This window comes from Pseudophryne corroboree, chromosome 3 (genome assembly GCF_028390025.1).
Source record: "Pseudophryne corroboree isolate aPseCor3 chromosome 3, aPseCor3.hap2, whole genome shotgun sequence".
Lineage (NCBI taxonomy): Eukaryota > Metazoa > Chordata > Amphibia > Anura > Myobatrachidae > Pseudophryne > Pseudophryne corroboree.
Genome location: NC_086446.1, coordinates 12,947,390 through 12,963,038, shown reverse-complemented (window position 1 = coordinate 12,963,038; position 15,649 = coordinate 12,947,390). Strand labels below are relative to the sequence as shown.

The 15,649-nt window shown below is 47.5% G+C and overlaps 2 protein-coding genes across 3 annotated transcripts in view; one reads left to right on the top strand and one right to left on the bottom strand.

Moving 5' to 3' along the window:
* The window catches only part of LOC135056945 (uncharacterized), a 904,883-nt gene that overhangs the window by 467,615 nt on the left and 421,619 nt on the right, over nucleotides 1–15,649 (top strand). The gene's annotated exons all lie outside the window — the stretch shown is intronic.
* The window catches only part of LOC135056977 (zinc finger protein ZFP2-like), a 56,820-nt gene continuing 52,256 nt past the window's right edge, over nucleotides 11,086–15,649 (bottom strand). For both annotated transcript variants that reach the window (XM_063962793.1, XM_063962794.1), the window contains exon 7: nucleotides 11,086–13,342. In XM_063962793.1, the coding sequence (XP_063818863.1) occupies nucleotides 12,180–13,342 (1,163 nt within the window). In that variant the 3' untranslated portion in view covers nucleotides 11,086–12,179. The remainder of the gene's footprint in view (nucleotides 13,343–15,649) is intronic.

Here is a 15,649-nt window from a genome sequence, read left to right as displayed (position 1 = left end):
TGTAAAAGGGGGCTCACCCTGGAGTAATGCGTGACAGTGGCTCGACCTGATGTAATGTGTGACAGGGGCACTACTGTTCGGTGTAATTTGAATAAGAGACCCCTGTGCAGCGTAATATGAACTACTATTATTTTGTGGCCACGCCACTTCCCCATGAAGCCATGCCCCTATATTTTTGGTGCGCGCCTGCGCCGCGCACTGGCCCTGTTTTAAGTACGGGGGGGGGGGCGCCGATGCTGTTTCTTGCACACAGCGCTAAAATGTCTAGTTACGGCACTGGCTAGGCGCACCAAGTGATCGAACCCTCTGGAGCTAATGGTGTCCAGTAGCCGAGAAGCAGAGCCTTGAAACTCACAGAAGTAGGTCTGCTTCTCTCCCCTCACGCCCATGCTGCAGGGAGCCTGTAGCCAGCAGGTCTCCCTGAAAATAACAATCCTAACATAAAGTCTTTCAGAGAAACTCAGGAGAGCTCCCCTAGTGTGTGACCCATCACTCCTGGGCACAAAGTCTAACTGAGGTCTGGAGGAGGGGCATAGAGGGAGGAGCCAGTTCACACCCAGTGTAAGTCTTCATAGTGTGCACAAGCTCATGCGGATCCGTCTATACCCCATGGTCCTTTTGGAGTCCCCATCATCCTCTAGGACGTATGAGAAAATGTGTAATGGGCATTACGGATGTGCAATAATGTGTAATGGGCATTACAGATGTGCAATAATGTGTAATGGGCATTACGGATGTGTAATAATGTGTAACGGCACTGTAAATGGGTTTAAATTTTCAGCTGGGTACTCATGCTTCAAGTTGCTGTTTGTGCTATACTATACAGGTTGTATGACGTAGGTATGTACATTACACTTGTATTTTGTAGTTAAATTGTGTTCAATGTTTTTCCCACAGATGTGTCAGCAGAGGCAAATCGCAAATTCTGGTCTGGATTCATTGAATTGTATCATTAAAACGAGTGCCTGTGGCACGTAACAAGTGCATACTATGCCAACAGGAGAAAGAGGAATCGGGAATAAGAACAGATTATCAGATACAGTAGAGCCAGGAACAGCACTGCAGACCTAAATTGGGTAAAGAAGAGGATCGCAAATTTCCATAAAATTTTTTTGTGGGAGCACAGGAAGTACATGGAATCGCAACGTTCAGGAGCCGGGACGGATGAGGTTTACAAGCCAACAATGTGGTATTATGACATCATGAAATTCACTTTGGAGCAAGAGCCAAGGATAAGGTCATGGTGTAATCTGGTTTCGTATTGTACCACTCTTGTGGAAGAGGAGGCATCGGAGAGTCTGGATCTGGTAAGTACACACACATTTGTATTGTATTGTGCCCACACATTTTTACATGGAGTTAATTTTTGTTTTATATTGCAGGATATTACACCGAAGCTGGAAGTGGAGCCTTCCGTGAGTGAGGCACCTGAAGTGGACGACCCAGTTCCACAGCCACAACCCACGAAACAGCGGAGGTCACCCAGAAACCCACTTCTGCCCCACCCTGTACACAACAGTTTTTTACTCACGCCGAGGAGGTTCTTAATAGGCCCCCGGACTTGGAGCAATCTTTTGGCAATTACATTGTGGTAGAAATGCAACTGATGAAGGAGGATGAAAAGATCTACAAGCGTCTGGTTCTTGATGCTACCTCATGCACAAATGATGAATCTCTAGTTGAGGCATGTGAGATACCACCACCTGCCTGGTGCTGTCTCCCAAATGTGCCCGCACCCACCTACCCATATCCCCAACCCATGCATTATGTGCCAGGAAACCCTCAACAGATGAGCTGTTTTCTGCCAGGACCCATACAGCCCACCCCCTCCTCCAATTCCAGCACGTCCTCCAGTGGTGCGTACTTAGACATGCTTAGTACACAGTCCTCTGTACTGGACCATCCTCATTTTTTAAATTTATAATTCGTTTTTTGTCAAAACGTTTTTTTTTATTTAAAATATTGTTGTTGCCCTTACCTTAGTCTCTTGCTCCAAGTGACCTGTATTGAAGTCATTAGTACCACAGTGTTGGTTTCTTGACCTCATTGTCCCGGACTTCTGATCATTGTGCTCTATGAATTTCTTATGTTCCTACTAAAAGCACTGGCCCTCATTCCGAGTTGATCGGTCGCAAGGCGATTTTAGCAGAGTTACACATGCTAAGCCGCCGCCTACTGGGAGTGAATCTTAGCTTCTTAAAATTGCAAACGATGTATTCGCAATATTGCGATTACTAACTTCTTAGCAGTTTCAGAGTAGCTTCAGACTTACTCGGCATCTGCGATCAGTTCAGTGCTTGTCGTTCCTGGTTTGACGTCACAAACACACCCAGCGTTCGCCCAGACACTCCCCCATTTCTCCAGCCACTCCCGCGTTTTCCCCAGAAACGGTAGCGTTTTTTCCCACACGCCCTTAAAACGGCCTGTTTCCGCCCAGTAACACCCATTTCCTGTCAATCACACTACGATCGCCGGAGCGAAGAAAAAGCCGTGAGTAAAAATCCTAACTTCATAGCAAATTTACTTGGCGCAGTCGCAGTGCGAACATTACGCATGCACACTAAGCGGAAAATCACTGCAATGCGATGAAATTTACAGAGCGAACGACTCGGAATGAGGGCCACAGTTCAGAAATCTGCACTTTATCTTCTCTCCCCAATGTATGGTGGCAGCACTGATATTCTGTGGGATACGCCTGATTCCTCTACCGCTTACTGTTGGCATAGTCCTTGCTAAAAAGGCTCTTGTTCTCCTGATAGAGTCAATGAGTCCAGACCAGAATTGGTGATTTTCCTCTGTTTTCTTTCTATAAAGTTTTTTGGAAAAAAAAAGTGCTGTTTTTCTTGTTTAATTAATGGGTGTTAATGCAAATGTCATTTTGGTTAACATACTTTTGTAAAAATCAGAGGGTCAGCGAGATGTTCTGGAGCCAATGTATCATCTAATATTTGCTGCTAATTTCCCAAAAACAACCGTACCTCCCAAATGTAAGTAGAAGGGACTGCAGCAGGTATCTCCCATACCTTCATACATGTACATCTCCAGGCAAGGGTCAGGTAAGTTTTTTTTATTTTTATTACAACAACACTATTTCTCCTACAAGTAAAAAAAAAAAAAAGATTTTAAACCTACCGGTAAATCTATTTCTCCTAGTCCTTAGAGGATGCTGGGGACTCCGTAAGGACCATGGGGTATAGACGGGCTCCGCAGGAGACATGGGCACCTAAAAAGAACTTTTCCTATGGGTGTGCACTGGCTCCTCCCTCTATGCCCCTCTTCCAGACCTCAGTTAGAGAACTGTGCCCAGAGGAGATGGACAATACAAGGCAGGATTTAAAAATCCAAGGGCAAGATTCATACCAGCCCGCACCAACCATACCATGGAACCTGGATCATACATAACCAGTTAACCGTATGAACAACAAACAGTGACGGTCCAAGACCGACTCCAACTATAACATAACCCTTATGTAAGCAACAACTATATACAAGTCTTACAGAGTTTCCGCACTGGGACGGGCGCCCAGCATCCTCTACGGACTAGAAGAAATAGATTTACCGGTAGGTTTAAAATCTTATTTTCTCTTACGTCCTAGAGGATGCTGGGGACTCTCCGTAAGGAACATGGGGTTAATACCAAAGCTCCCAATCGGGCGGGAGAGTGCGAATGACTCTGCAGCACCGACTGAGCAAAAGCTAGGTCCTCATCAGCCAGGGTATCAACCTTGTAGAATTTAGCAAAGGTGACACCGACCAAGTAGCCGCTCGGCAAAGCTGTAATTCCAAGACGCCTCGGGCAGCCGCCCAAGAAGAGCCCACCTTCCTAGTGGAATGGGCCTTAACCGAACTCGGAACCGGCAATCCAGCCGTAGAATGAGCCTGCTGAATCGTATTACAGATCCAGCGAGCAATAGTCTGCTTTGAAGCAGGTGCGCCAATCTTATTAGCAGCATACAGGACAAACAGTGCTTCTGTTATCCTAAGTCTAGCCGTGCTGGCTACATAAATTTTCAAAGCCCTGACTACGTCCAGGGACCTGGAATCCTCCAAGTCACTCGTAGCCACAGGCACTACGATAGGTTGGTTCAAATGGAATGAAGAAACCAGCTTAGGCAAAAATTGAGGGTGTGTCCTCAATTCTGCTCTATCCACATGAAAAATCAAGTAGGGGCTCTTGTGAGACAAGGCCGCTAATTCTGACACTCGCCTTGCCGATGCCAAGGCCAACAACATGATCACCTTTCAGGTAAGAAATTTCAACTCAACCTTGTTAAGTGGCTCAAACCAGTGTGATTTTAGGATCTGCAACACCACGTTCAGGTCCCACGGTGCCACTGGAGGCACATAAGGAGTCTGGATGTGCAGCACTCCCTTTACAAACGTCTGGTCTTCTGGAAGAGAAGCCAATTCCTTCTGAAAGAAAATTGAAAGGGCCGAAATGTGCACCTTAACAGAACCTAATTTCAGTCCCATATCCACTCCTGTCTGCAGGAAGTGGAGAAAAAGCCCCAGATGAAAATCTTCCGAAGGCGCGTTCTTCCAAGACACATACTTTCGCCAGATACGGTGATAATGTTTCACCGTCTCCTCCTTCCTAGCCTTTATTAAAGTAGGGATGACCTCCTCCGGAATCCCCTTCTCCACTAGGATTCGGCGTTCAACCGCCATGCCATCAAACGTAACCGCAGTAAGTCTTGGACTGTACAGGGCCCCTGTTGCAACAGGTCCTCCCTCAGAGGGAGAGGCGAGGGATCTCCTGTGAGCATCTCTTGAAGATCTGAGTACCAGGCCCTTCGAGGCCAGTCTGAAACAACGAGTATCGTCTGTACTCTTCTTCGCCTTATGATCCTCAACACTTTTGTGATGAGAGGAAGAGGAGGAAACATGTAGACCGAGTGGAACACCCACAGCGTTACCAGGGCGCCTACTGCTACTGCCTGAGGGTCCCGAGACCTGGCGCAATACCTCCGAAGCTTTTTGTTGAGGCGTGACGCCATCATGTCTATTTGAGGATTCCCCAAAGACGTGTTATGTCTGCAAAGACTTCTTGATGAAGTCCCCACTCCAAACATATATATTGCTAGATGCTCAATTAGCTTAGTGATATCCGTAACCAGATATAAATTCCACATAATAATAGAATTCAGAGATCTTCGTTACACATATTTGCGCAAATGTGTGAATAAGCCCCAAAGCCGCATCAAGGCGTCTCTGTATATTTGGGGTCCCTAGCGCTATATCTAGGTGCAGGGTGTGGCACCCCAAAACACCAGCATAAGCCAGAAAGCCCAGCGTAGCATACCAGTGAAAAAACTATAGTGTTAATAAATTAGTATTTAGGAAGCCGAAGCTATAGAGAGAGTGATACAAAAATGAAATGCAATTAAAATAGAGAAATAGTGTTAGAAAATTAATAAGTGAAAAGTGTTAATAGAATGTAAAGGTATGCCACACTAAGGCCATCCAGCTCAGCCAGTCTAGAGGCACCACACCTCACACCTCCATTACCCAAATCTGGGTCTAAGATTAACCAGCAAGGAGCCACATGATAATGGCTCCTTACTACAATATGTCTAAGCTAAGAGCTACCTAACTTGGAGCAACCCCATAATGCTCCATGTGGCATGTCTGGGCCTGCACCTCCTCCTAATGTAGGGACCTCTCTGCCTCTCACAACAAACATATATATTGGTAGATGCTCAATTAGCTTAGTGATATCATTCAGGTGCTCGAAAGGGAGGGGTATTTCTAACCCAAAAAAAAAAGGCATTTGTTTCCCCCAGCACCGTGAATGAAGTCCCCACTCTCCTGGATAGAGATCGTGTCTGCTGAGGAAGTCTGCTTCCCAGTGGTCCACTCCCGGAATGAAGACAGCCGACAGAGCGCTTACGTGATTTTCCGCCCAGCGAAGAATCCTTGTGGCTTCCGCCATCGCGACTCTGCTTCTTGTCCCGCCTTGGCGGTTCACATGAGCCACTGCTGTGACATTGTCTGATTGAATCAGAACCGGTAGGTTTCTAAGAAGACTCTCCGCTTGTCGAAGGCCGTTGTATATGGCTCTGAGTTCCAACACATTGATGTGTAGACAGGACTCCTGGTCTGACCACAGTCCCTGAAAACTTCTTCCTTGGGTGACTGCTCCCCACCCTCGGAGGCTCGCGTCTGTGTTTACAAGGACACAGTCCTGAATTCCGAACCTGCGACCGCCGTGATGTTGTCTGACTGGATCAGCACCGGCTGGTTTTGAAGCAGGGGGCTTGCCTAACTTAGGGCATTGTAAATGGCCCTTAGTTCCAGAATATTTATGTGTAGGGAAGTTTCCTGGCTTGACCATAGTCCTTGGAAGTTTCTTCCCTGTGTGACTGCCCCCCAGCCTCGAAGGCTGGCATCCGTGGTCACCAGGACCCAGTCCTGTATGCCGAATCTGCGGCCCTCTAGAAGATGAGCACTGTGCAGCAACCACAGCAGAGACACCCTGGTCCTTGGAGACAGGGTTATCAGCCGATGCATCTGAAGATGCGATGCGGACCACTTGTCCAACAGATCCCACTGAAAGATCCTTGCATGGAACCTGCCGAATGGAATTGCTTCGTAAGAAGCTACCATCTTTCCCAGGACTCGCGTGCAGTGTGCACCGACACCTGTTTCGGTTTTAGGAGGTCTCTGACTAGAGATGACAGCTCCTTGGCTTTCTCCTCCGGGAGAAACACTTTTTTCTGGTCTGTGTCCAGAACCATCCCCAGGAACAGTAGACGTGTCGTAGGAACCAGCTGCGACTTTGGAATATTCAGAATCCAGCCGTGCTGTTGTAGCACTTCCCGAGATAGTGCTACTCCGACCAACAACTGCTCCCTGGACCTCGCCTTTATAAGGAGATCGTCCAAGTACGGGATAATTAAAACTCTCTTTTTCCGAAGGAGTATCATCATTTCGGCCATTACCTTGGTAAACACCCTCGGTGCCGTGGACAGACCAAACGGCAATGTTTGGAATTGGTAATGACAGTCCTGTACCATAAATCTGAGGTACTCCTAGTGAGGAGGGTAAATGGGGACATGCAGGTAAGCATCCTTGATGTCCAGTGATACCATGTAATCGCCTTCGTCCAGGCTTGCAATAACCGCCCTGAGCGATTCCATCTTGAACTTGAACCTTCTTATATAAGTGTTCAAGGATTTAAAATTTAAAATGGGTCTCACCGAACCGTCCGGTTTCGGCACCACAAACATTGTGGAATAGTATCCCCGTCCTTGTTGAAGGAGGGGTACCTTGATTATCACCTGCTGAGAATACAGCTTGTGAATCACCTCCAGCACTGCCTCCCTGTCTGGGGGAGTTGTTGGCAAGGCAGATTTGAGGAAACGGCGAGGGGGAGACGTTTCGTATTCCAGCTTGTACCCCTGAGATACCACTTGTAGAATCCAGGGATCCACCCGTGAGCAAGCCCACTGGTCGCTGAAGTGTCTGAGATGGGCCCCCACCGCACCTGGCTCCGCCTGTGGAGCCCCAGCGTCATGCGGTGGACTTAGAGGAAGCGGGGGAGGACTTTTGATCCTGGGAACTGGCTGTATGTTGCAGCTTTTTTCCTCTATCTCTGCCTCTGGGATGGAAGGACGCGCCTCTAACCCGCTTTCCTTTCTGGGGTCGAAAGGACTGTACCTGATAATACGGTGCTTTCTTCGGCTGTGAGGGAACATGGGGTAAAAATGTCGACTTCCCAGCTTTTGCTGTGGAAACTAGGTCCGAGAGACCGTCCCCAAACAATTCCTCACCCTTGTAAGGCAAAACCTCCATGTGCCTTTTAGAATCTGTATCACCTGTCCACTGCCGAGTCCACAATACTCTCCTGGCAGAAATGGACATTGCATTAATTCTAGATGCCAGCCGGCAAATATCCCTCTGTGCATCTCTCATGTATAAGACTGCGTCTTTAATATGCTCTATGGTTAGCAATATAGTGTCCCTATCTATGGTATCAATATTTTCAGACAGGGAATTTGACCACGCAGCTGCAGCACTGCACATCCATGCTGAAGCAATAGCCGGTCTCAGTATAATACCGGAGTGTGTATATACAGACTTCAGTATAGCCTCCTGCTTTCTATCCGCAGGCTCCTTTAGGGCGGCCGTATCCGGAGAGGGCAGTGCCACCTTCTTTGACAAGCGTGTGAGCGCTTTATCCACCCTAGGGGATGTCTCCCAACGTATCCTGTCCTCTGGCGGGAAAGGGTACGCCATTAGTAATATCACCAGTTTCTTATCGGGGGAAGCCCACGCTTCATCACACACTTCTTTCAACTCATCAGATGGGGGAAAAACCACTGGTTGCTTTTTCTCCCCAAACATAATACCCTTTTTAGTGGTACCTGGGTTAATGTCAGAAATGTGCAACACATTTTTCATTGCCGTAATCATGTAACGGATGGCCCTATTGGAATGGACAGTAGTCTCATCGTCGTCGACACTGGAGTCAGTATCCGTGTCGACATCTTTGTCTGCCATCTGAGGTAGCAGGCATTTTTGAGCCCCTGATGGCTTTTGAGACGCCTGGGCAGGCACGGGCTGAGAAGCCGGCTGTCCCACATCTGCTATGTCGTCAAACCTTTTATGTAAGGAGTTGACACTGTCGCGTAATTCCTTCCACATAGCTATCCACTCAGGTGTCGACCCCGCAGGGGGTAACATCACATTTATCTGCACCTGCTCCGCCTCCACATAAGCCTCCTCATCAAACATGTCGACACAGCCGTACCGACACACCGCACACACACAGGGAATGCTCTGACTGAGGACAGGACCCCACAAAGTCCTTTGGGGAGACAGAGAGTATGCCAGCACACACCAGAGCGCTATATAATGCAGGGATTCACACTACACACAATGATTTTTCCCCTATAGCTGCTATAAATTTACAGATTGCGCCTAAATTTAGTGCCTCCCCCCCTCTCTTTTTTACCCTATTGAGCCTGGAAACTGCAGGGGAGAGCCTGGGGAGCGTCCTTCCAGCGGAGCTGTGAGGAAATGGCGCCAGTGTGTTGAGGGAGATAGCCCCACTCCCTTCTCGGCGGACTTCTCCCGCTTTTTTAAAGATATTTTTGGCAGGGGATTTTACACACAGTCTTACTGACTATATTATGTGTTTTATGCCAATATAAGGTATTCTTATTGCAGCCCAGGGCGCCCCCCCCCCCCCAGCGCCCTGCACCCATCAGTGACCGGAGTGTGTGGTGTGCATGGGGAGCAATGGCGCACAGCTGCAGTGCTGTGCGCTACCTTAATGAAGACCTGAGTCTTCAGCCGCCGATTTTCTGGACGTTCTTCTTGCTTCTGGCTCTGCAAGGGGGGCGGCGGCGCGGCTCTGGGACCGGACGACCGAGGCTGGGCCTGTGTTCGATCCCTCTGGAGCTAATGGTGTCCAGTAGCCTAGAAGCACAAGCTAGCTGCAAGCAGGTAGGTTCGCTTCTCTCCCCTAAGTCCCTCGTAGCAGTGAGTCGGTTGCCAGCAGATCTCACTGAAAAGAAAAAACCTAAAATATACTTTCTTTTCTAGTAGCTCAGGAGAGCCCCTAGTGTGCATCCAGCTCGGCCGGGCACAGAATTCTAACTGAGGTCTGGAGGAGGGGCATAGATGGAGGAGCCAGTGCACACCAGGTAGTCCTAATTCTTTCTTAGATGTGCCCAGTCTCCTTCGGAGCCCGCTATTCCCCATGGTCCTTACGGAGTTCCCAGCATCCACTAGGACATCAGAGAAATAAGATAATACAGACAAATAAAAAGACTCAGCGGAAATCTTTTGTTTTTAAACGACTTTATTTCATATCTTTAATACATATATTTTTGTCCATCTACAGTTTAATCTTAAAAAATACTTTACTCTGCACAACATGGATAAAATATCCTTTAAAGCACAGAAACAATTCAGGTTATGTTTTAGTATTGCAGGTAAGTAAAACAGATACATATCAGGAGAGCCAAAAGCCTCAGGGGGGTCATTCAGACCCAGCTGCAATAGCGGCCCGCAGCAGTTTGCTGGTGGTGGCAAAATGCACATGCGCCGCAGCCATGCAAACACATTGTGGTCGCATCCCTGAGGGGTGAACGCGGGCGGGCTGGGACCATTTTCCAGGGGGCTGTGTGATGTCTCATCTGCGTTCATCTCTGATTAACCCCCTATAAGCTTCCAGAGTGCACCTCATATCTCATCTTTTCCAAGTTACTACAAATGATGAGGTCAGTAGCACCACTACCACAGGATTATTACACAGAACACACATAAAGGCTGACACAGCAAATAACAATAAATTATCACATACAAGGGATTAATTAGAAATAAGGAAGCATAATCATCATTAAGTCTAATTATCAACTGGTTCTGTGCAGGACCCATACACCTCTTTACTGCCTCCAGCAGCCCCTGGTACTGCACTGTGAAAAACTGCCCTGTCTCCCCCTCTGACACCTCAGCGCTGATTGGGGACAAGATTACCCACATAGACACTGCCTCCAGCAGCCCCACTACTGTACTATTGCCACCCACCCTGTATCCCCACTTCTGCCACCCACCATCCCCCCCACTACTGCTACCCATCCTGTCTCCCCCCACTACTGCCACCCGCCCTGTCTCCCCTTACTACTGCCACCCACCCTCTCTCCCCACTTCTGCCACCTGCCCTGTGTCCCCCTCACTACTGCTACCCATCCTGTCTCCTCCCACTACTGCTACCCATCCTGTCTCCCCCTACTACTGCCACCCACCATCTCCCCCCCACTACTGCCACCGCCCTGTCTCCCCCTACTACTGCCACCCATCCTGTCTCCCCCACTACTGCCACCCGTCCTGTCTCCCCGTCTCCTCCCACTACTGACGCCGCCCTGTCTCCCCCCCACTACTGCTATCCACCTTGTCTGTCCCCACTACTGCCACCGCGCTGTCTCCCCCACTACTGCCATCCACCGTCTCCCCCCCCACCCTGTCTCCCCCCACTACTACCACCCACCCTGTCTCCCCCCACTACTACCACCCACCGTCTCCCCCCCCACTACTACCACCCACCCTGTCTCCCCCCCACTACTGCCACCAGTCCTGTCTCCACTACTGCCACTGCCCTGTCTCCCCCTCTGACACCTTAGTGCTGTGTGAGGACAATATTGCTCGCACACTGCCTCCTGAGTCCCCACTACTGCCACCACCGTGTCCTCCCTCTGCCACTTCAGTGCTGCTTGGGGACAATATTACCCACAGACAGCACCTCCGGCAGCCCCCGCTACAGCAATAGTGCCACCCACCCTGTCTCCCCCCTGACATCTCAGTACTGCATGGGGTTACTTGGTACTGCTGGTAACAGTCTTTCATCTGCAGATGGAAGAAAGCAAGCAGGGCAGTAAGGAGGCAGAAGCTGCTTCTGGTACCATGGACCCTGGTCATGTAGGGCTGGGAGAGTCCGTAAGAAGATTATGTAGTAGAGTCACCATCTTACAGGCAGCCGGCGGAGAGAGCAGAGAATGGGTGTTATGTGGCAGGAACGGGCTGATTAGGTAACATCCTGGCTGCTGCATTCTGTACAAGCTACAAGTGGTGCAATTGTTTTGCCGTGAGACCCAGATAGAGGATATTACAGTGGTCTGTGTGTGATGATACAAATGCATGTTTGACTGTAGGTAGATATTCTGAGGGAATCAAGTGCAGGAGTCTGGCTATGTTCCTCACATGAAGATCTGATTGTGGCTGTTACCTGATGTCCAAGTGTCACTCCACCATCCAGGACACCAAGATTCCACATTGGATAAGCATTTTGTAACTCTGAACCCCCAAGTGTAAGTCTGGTTGGTAGGCAAAGTTGAGCTGTTGCCCCGCCCTTTGTTGGTGAGCTTCTATCATAAGGACCTGTTTCACCAAGACTGAGTCACAGCCAACTGGCATCACCCACACCTGGAGCTCAGCTAGACATTTAGGATTGGTATTGGGATCTCAGTAACGGAGAAAAAGACAGGTCATCGGCATAGCAGTGGTAAACGAGGACATGACGTCTGATTGTTTCACCCTGTGGTAGCATATATATTGCAAAAAGCATGGGAGATAGGATAAGAACCTTGAAGAACGTTACATGGCAATGATAAGTATACTCCAGAAGAATAAAATGGTTCCTCACCTGAGTGACGTCTATTGTGTGCAACAAGAACTTATTTCTCAGAACATGGAAATGGCTTCTCACCTGTGTGACTTCTCTGATGTTTAACAAGTTGTGATTTTTGTGAAAAACATTTCCCACACTCAGAGCAAGAAAATGGCTTCTCACCCGTGTGAATTCTCTGATGTCTAACAAGATGTAATTTATCAATAAAACATTTCCCACATTCAGAACAGGAAAATGGCTTATCACCTGTGTGACTTCTCCGATGTATAAAAAGATTTGATTTGCATGTAAAACATTTCCCGCACTCAGAACATGGAAATAGCTTCTCACCTGTGTGACTTCTCTGATGTATAACAAGAGCTGATTTGTATGCAAAACATTTCCCACACTCAGAACATGGAAATGGCTTCTCACCTGTGTGACTTCTCTGATGTATAAAAAGATTTGATTTCAGTGTAAAACATTTCCCGCACTCAGAACATGGAAATGGCTTCTCACCTGTGTGACTTCTCTGATGTTTAACAAGATCTGATTTGCATGTAAAACATTTCCCGCACTCAGAACATGGAAATGGCTTCTCACCTGTGTGACTTCTCTGATGTATAACAAGAGCTGATTTGTATGCAAAACATTTCCCACACTCAGAACATGGAAATGGATTCTCACCTGTGTGACTTCTCTGATGTATAACAAGAACTGATTTGTATGCAAAACATTTCCCACACTCAGAACATGGAAATGGCTTCTCACCTGTGTGACTTATCTGATGTTTAACAAGATTTGATTTGTATGGAAACCATTTCCCACACTCACAGCAAGAAAATGGCTTCTCACCTGTGTGAATTCTCTGATGTTTAACAAGTTGTGATTTCTGTAGAAAACATTTCCCACACTCAGAACATGGAAATGGCCTGTCATTTGCCTTAGCTGGCTGATGGGTAATAAGGTTTGTGTTCTGTGTAAAACATTTGGCATCTATAGAACAGGGAAACACTGTATCTACTGTCAGAGCTGTAACAGATGCACCAATATCAGAGTGATCAGGAGAACATTTCCCAGGATCAGAGGGACCAGCTGATAGAGCTGGATGTATAATTGGGGTAATGGGGTTATCTCCTGGAGAATCCTGACTGCTGTCATTATCTTTTATTTCACAATCCGGGGATAACATTAGATGTCCTTCTGAGATATTTCTGCTTGTGTGTCCATCTGTTGGAAATAAAACACATTATGGAAATGTGACATTTTCTGTAACAATATTAATCTTGTTAACAATAGGAGAAGACGACTTTCTAGGACACAATTGTAAATGTGTGTGTATAATAAAACAAAACTTTTAATGAAGGCTTTAAAATACTGTGACTCAGGCTATCATTGTGTCCACCCTCCTGAGAACACTCACAATAACAAATGTACTATTATAATAAGACTTAGATATATCTCTCTCTTGTACTGGTAACTAACCATGAAGTATAAATGGAGATGTAGTCACTCGCCAAGTCCTATGTCAGCACCAATGTAAAACAATGGATGGGGAACATATCGTATGAATTGGAGATTCTAGATGAACAATAACATCAGTCATATGAGCTGATGGATCAGAGAAATGTCTCCTAACGTTACTCCTGGAAGCATGGTAAGGTAGCATTCCTTTATGTGTGTGCTCATACGCTGGTAAGCCTGTACATGTGTTACTCACCCTTATATAAGGTATATTGATATAACAGAGTAGGAGTAAAAATAGGATTTTAATTACCTACCGGTAAATCCTTTTTTCGTAGTCCGTAGAGAAGGCATTCCCAACCACGGTTCTCAAGGCACACCAACAGTGCAGGTTTTAGTGATATCCAGGCTTCAGCACAGGTGACTTAATTAGTAGCGCAGTTATTTTAATTTAACCATCTGTGCTGCAGCCTGGATATCACTAAAACCTGCACTGTTGGTGTGCCTTGAGGACCGTGGTTGGGAATGCCTGCCATAGAGGATGCTGCGGTCCATATTAGTACCATGGGGTATAGACGGGTCCACCAGGAGACATTGGCACTTTAAGAGTTTGATAGTGGGCTGGCTCCTCTCTCTATGCCCCTCCTACCAGACTCAGTCTAGAAACTGTGCCCGAGGAGACAACATACTTCGAGAGAAGGAAATACAAAGATAGTGGCGAGATTCATACCAGCTCACACATCAAAGCAAATCCAGCCAACATGCCAGACAAACTCAGCAACAGCTGAAACAGTACTGAAACAGTAAAGAAAGCAAAACTTACCTAGGAAACAGGCAGTACTGAACCAAATAACCACTGCAGGATAAAGAAGCGCTGGCCGGGCGCCCAGCATCCTCTACGGACTACGAGAAAAGGATTTACCAGTATGTAATTAAAATCCTATTTTCACTTACGTCCTAGAGGATGCTGGGGTCCATATTAGTACCATGGGGATGTACCAAAGCTCCCAGAACTGGAGGGAGAGCGCGCAGGCTCCTGTAGGACTGCTTGACCAAACTTGAGGTCATCAGAGGCCAAAGTATCGAACTAGTAAAACTTAGCAAACGTGTTCGATCCAGACCAAGTAGCTGCTCAGCAAGGCTGTAAAGCCGAGACACCCCGGGCAGCCGCCCAGGAAGAACCCACCTTACGAGTAGAGTGGGCCTTAACAGATTTTGAACAAGGCAATCCTGCCGTAGAATATGCATGCTAGATGGTGAACCTGATCCAGCGTGAAATCGACTGCTTAGAAGCAGGACACCCAATTTCCTTTGGATCATAGAGGACAAACAGAGAGTCAGACTTTCTGTGACGAGCCGTCCTCTTCACATAAATCTTCAAAGCCTTCACACCAGCCAAGGCCTTTGAAGCAGTTGAGGAGTTAGTAGCCACTGGCACCACTATAGGTTGGTTGATATGAAAAGAGAACACAACCTTAGGAAGGAACTGTTGACGAGTCCTGAGTTCCGCCCTTCATGGAAGACTAGATAGGGACTTTTACAGGACAAAGCGCCCAATTCCGACACACGTCGAGCAGAAGCCAAGGCCAACAAAGTGACCGCCTTCCACGTGAAAAACTTGATTTCAGCCTCCTGTAGAGCATCAAACCAATACGACTGCAGGAACTGCAACACCACATCAAGAGCCCAGGGTACTGTTGGCGCCACAAAGTGAGGCTGGATGTGCAGAACACCTTTCAAAAAGGTCTGAACCTCAGGGATGACAGCCAATTGTTTCTTGAAAAAAATGGCTAAAGCGGAGATCTGGACCTTGATAGAGCCCAATCTCAGGCCCATATCCACACCTGCTTGCAGGAAAAGAAGAAAACGTCCAAGTTGAAACTCCACCGCAGGAAATTTCTTGGGATTCACACCACGACACATACTTTTTCCAAATTCAATGGTAATGTTTAGACGTTACCCCCTTCCTAGCCTATATCAGGGTAGGAATAACCTCACTCGGAATACCCTTCCGAGCTAAGATCTGGCGCTCAACCGCCCTGCCGTTAAACGTAGACGTGGTAAGTCTTGATA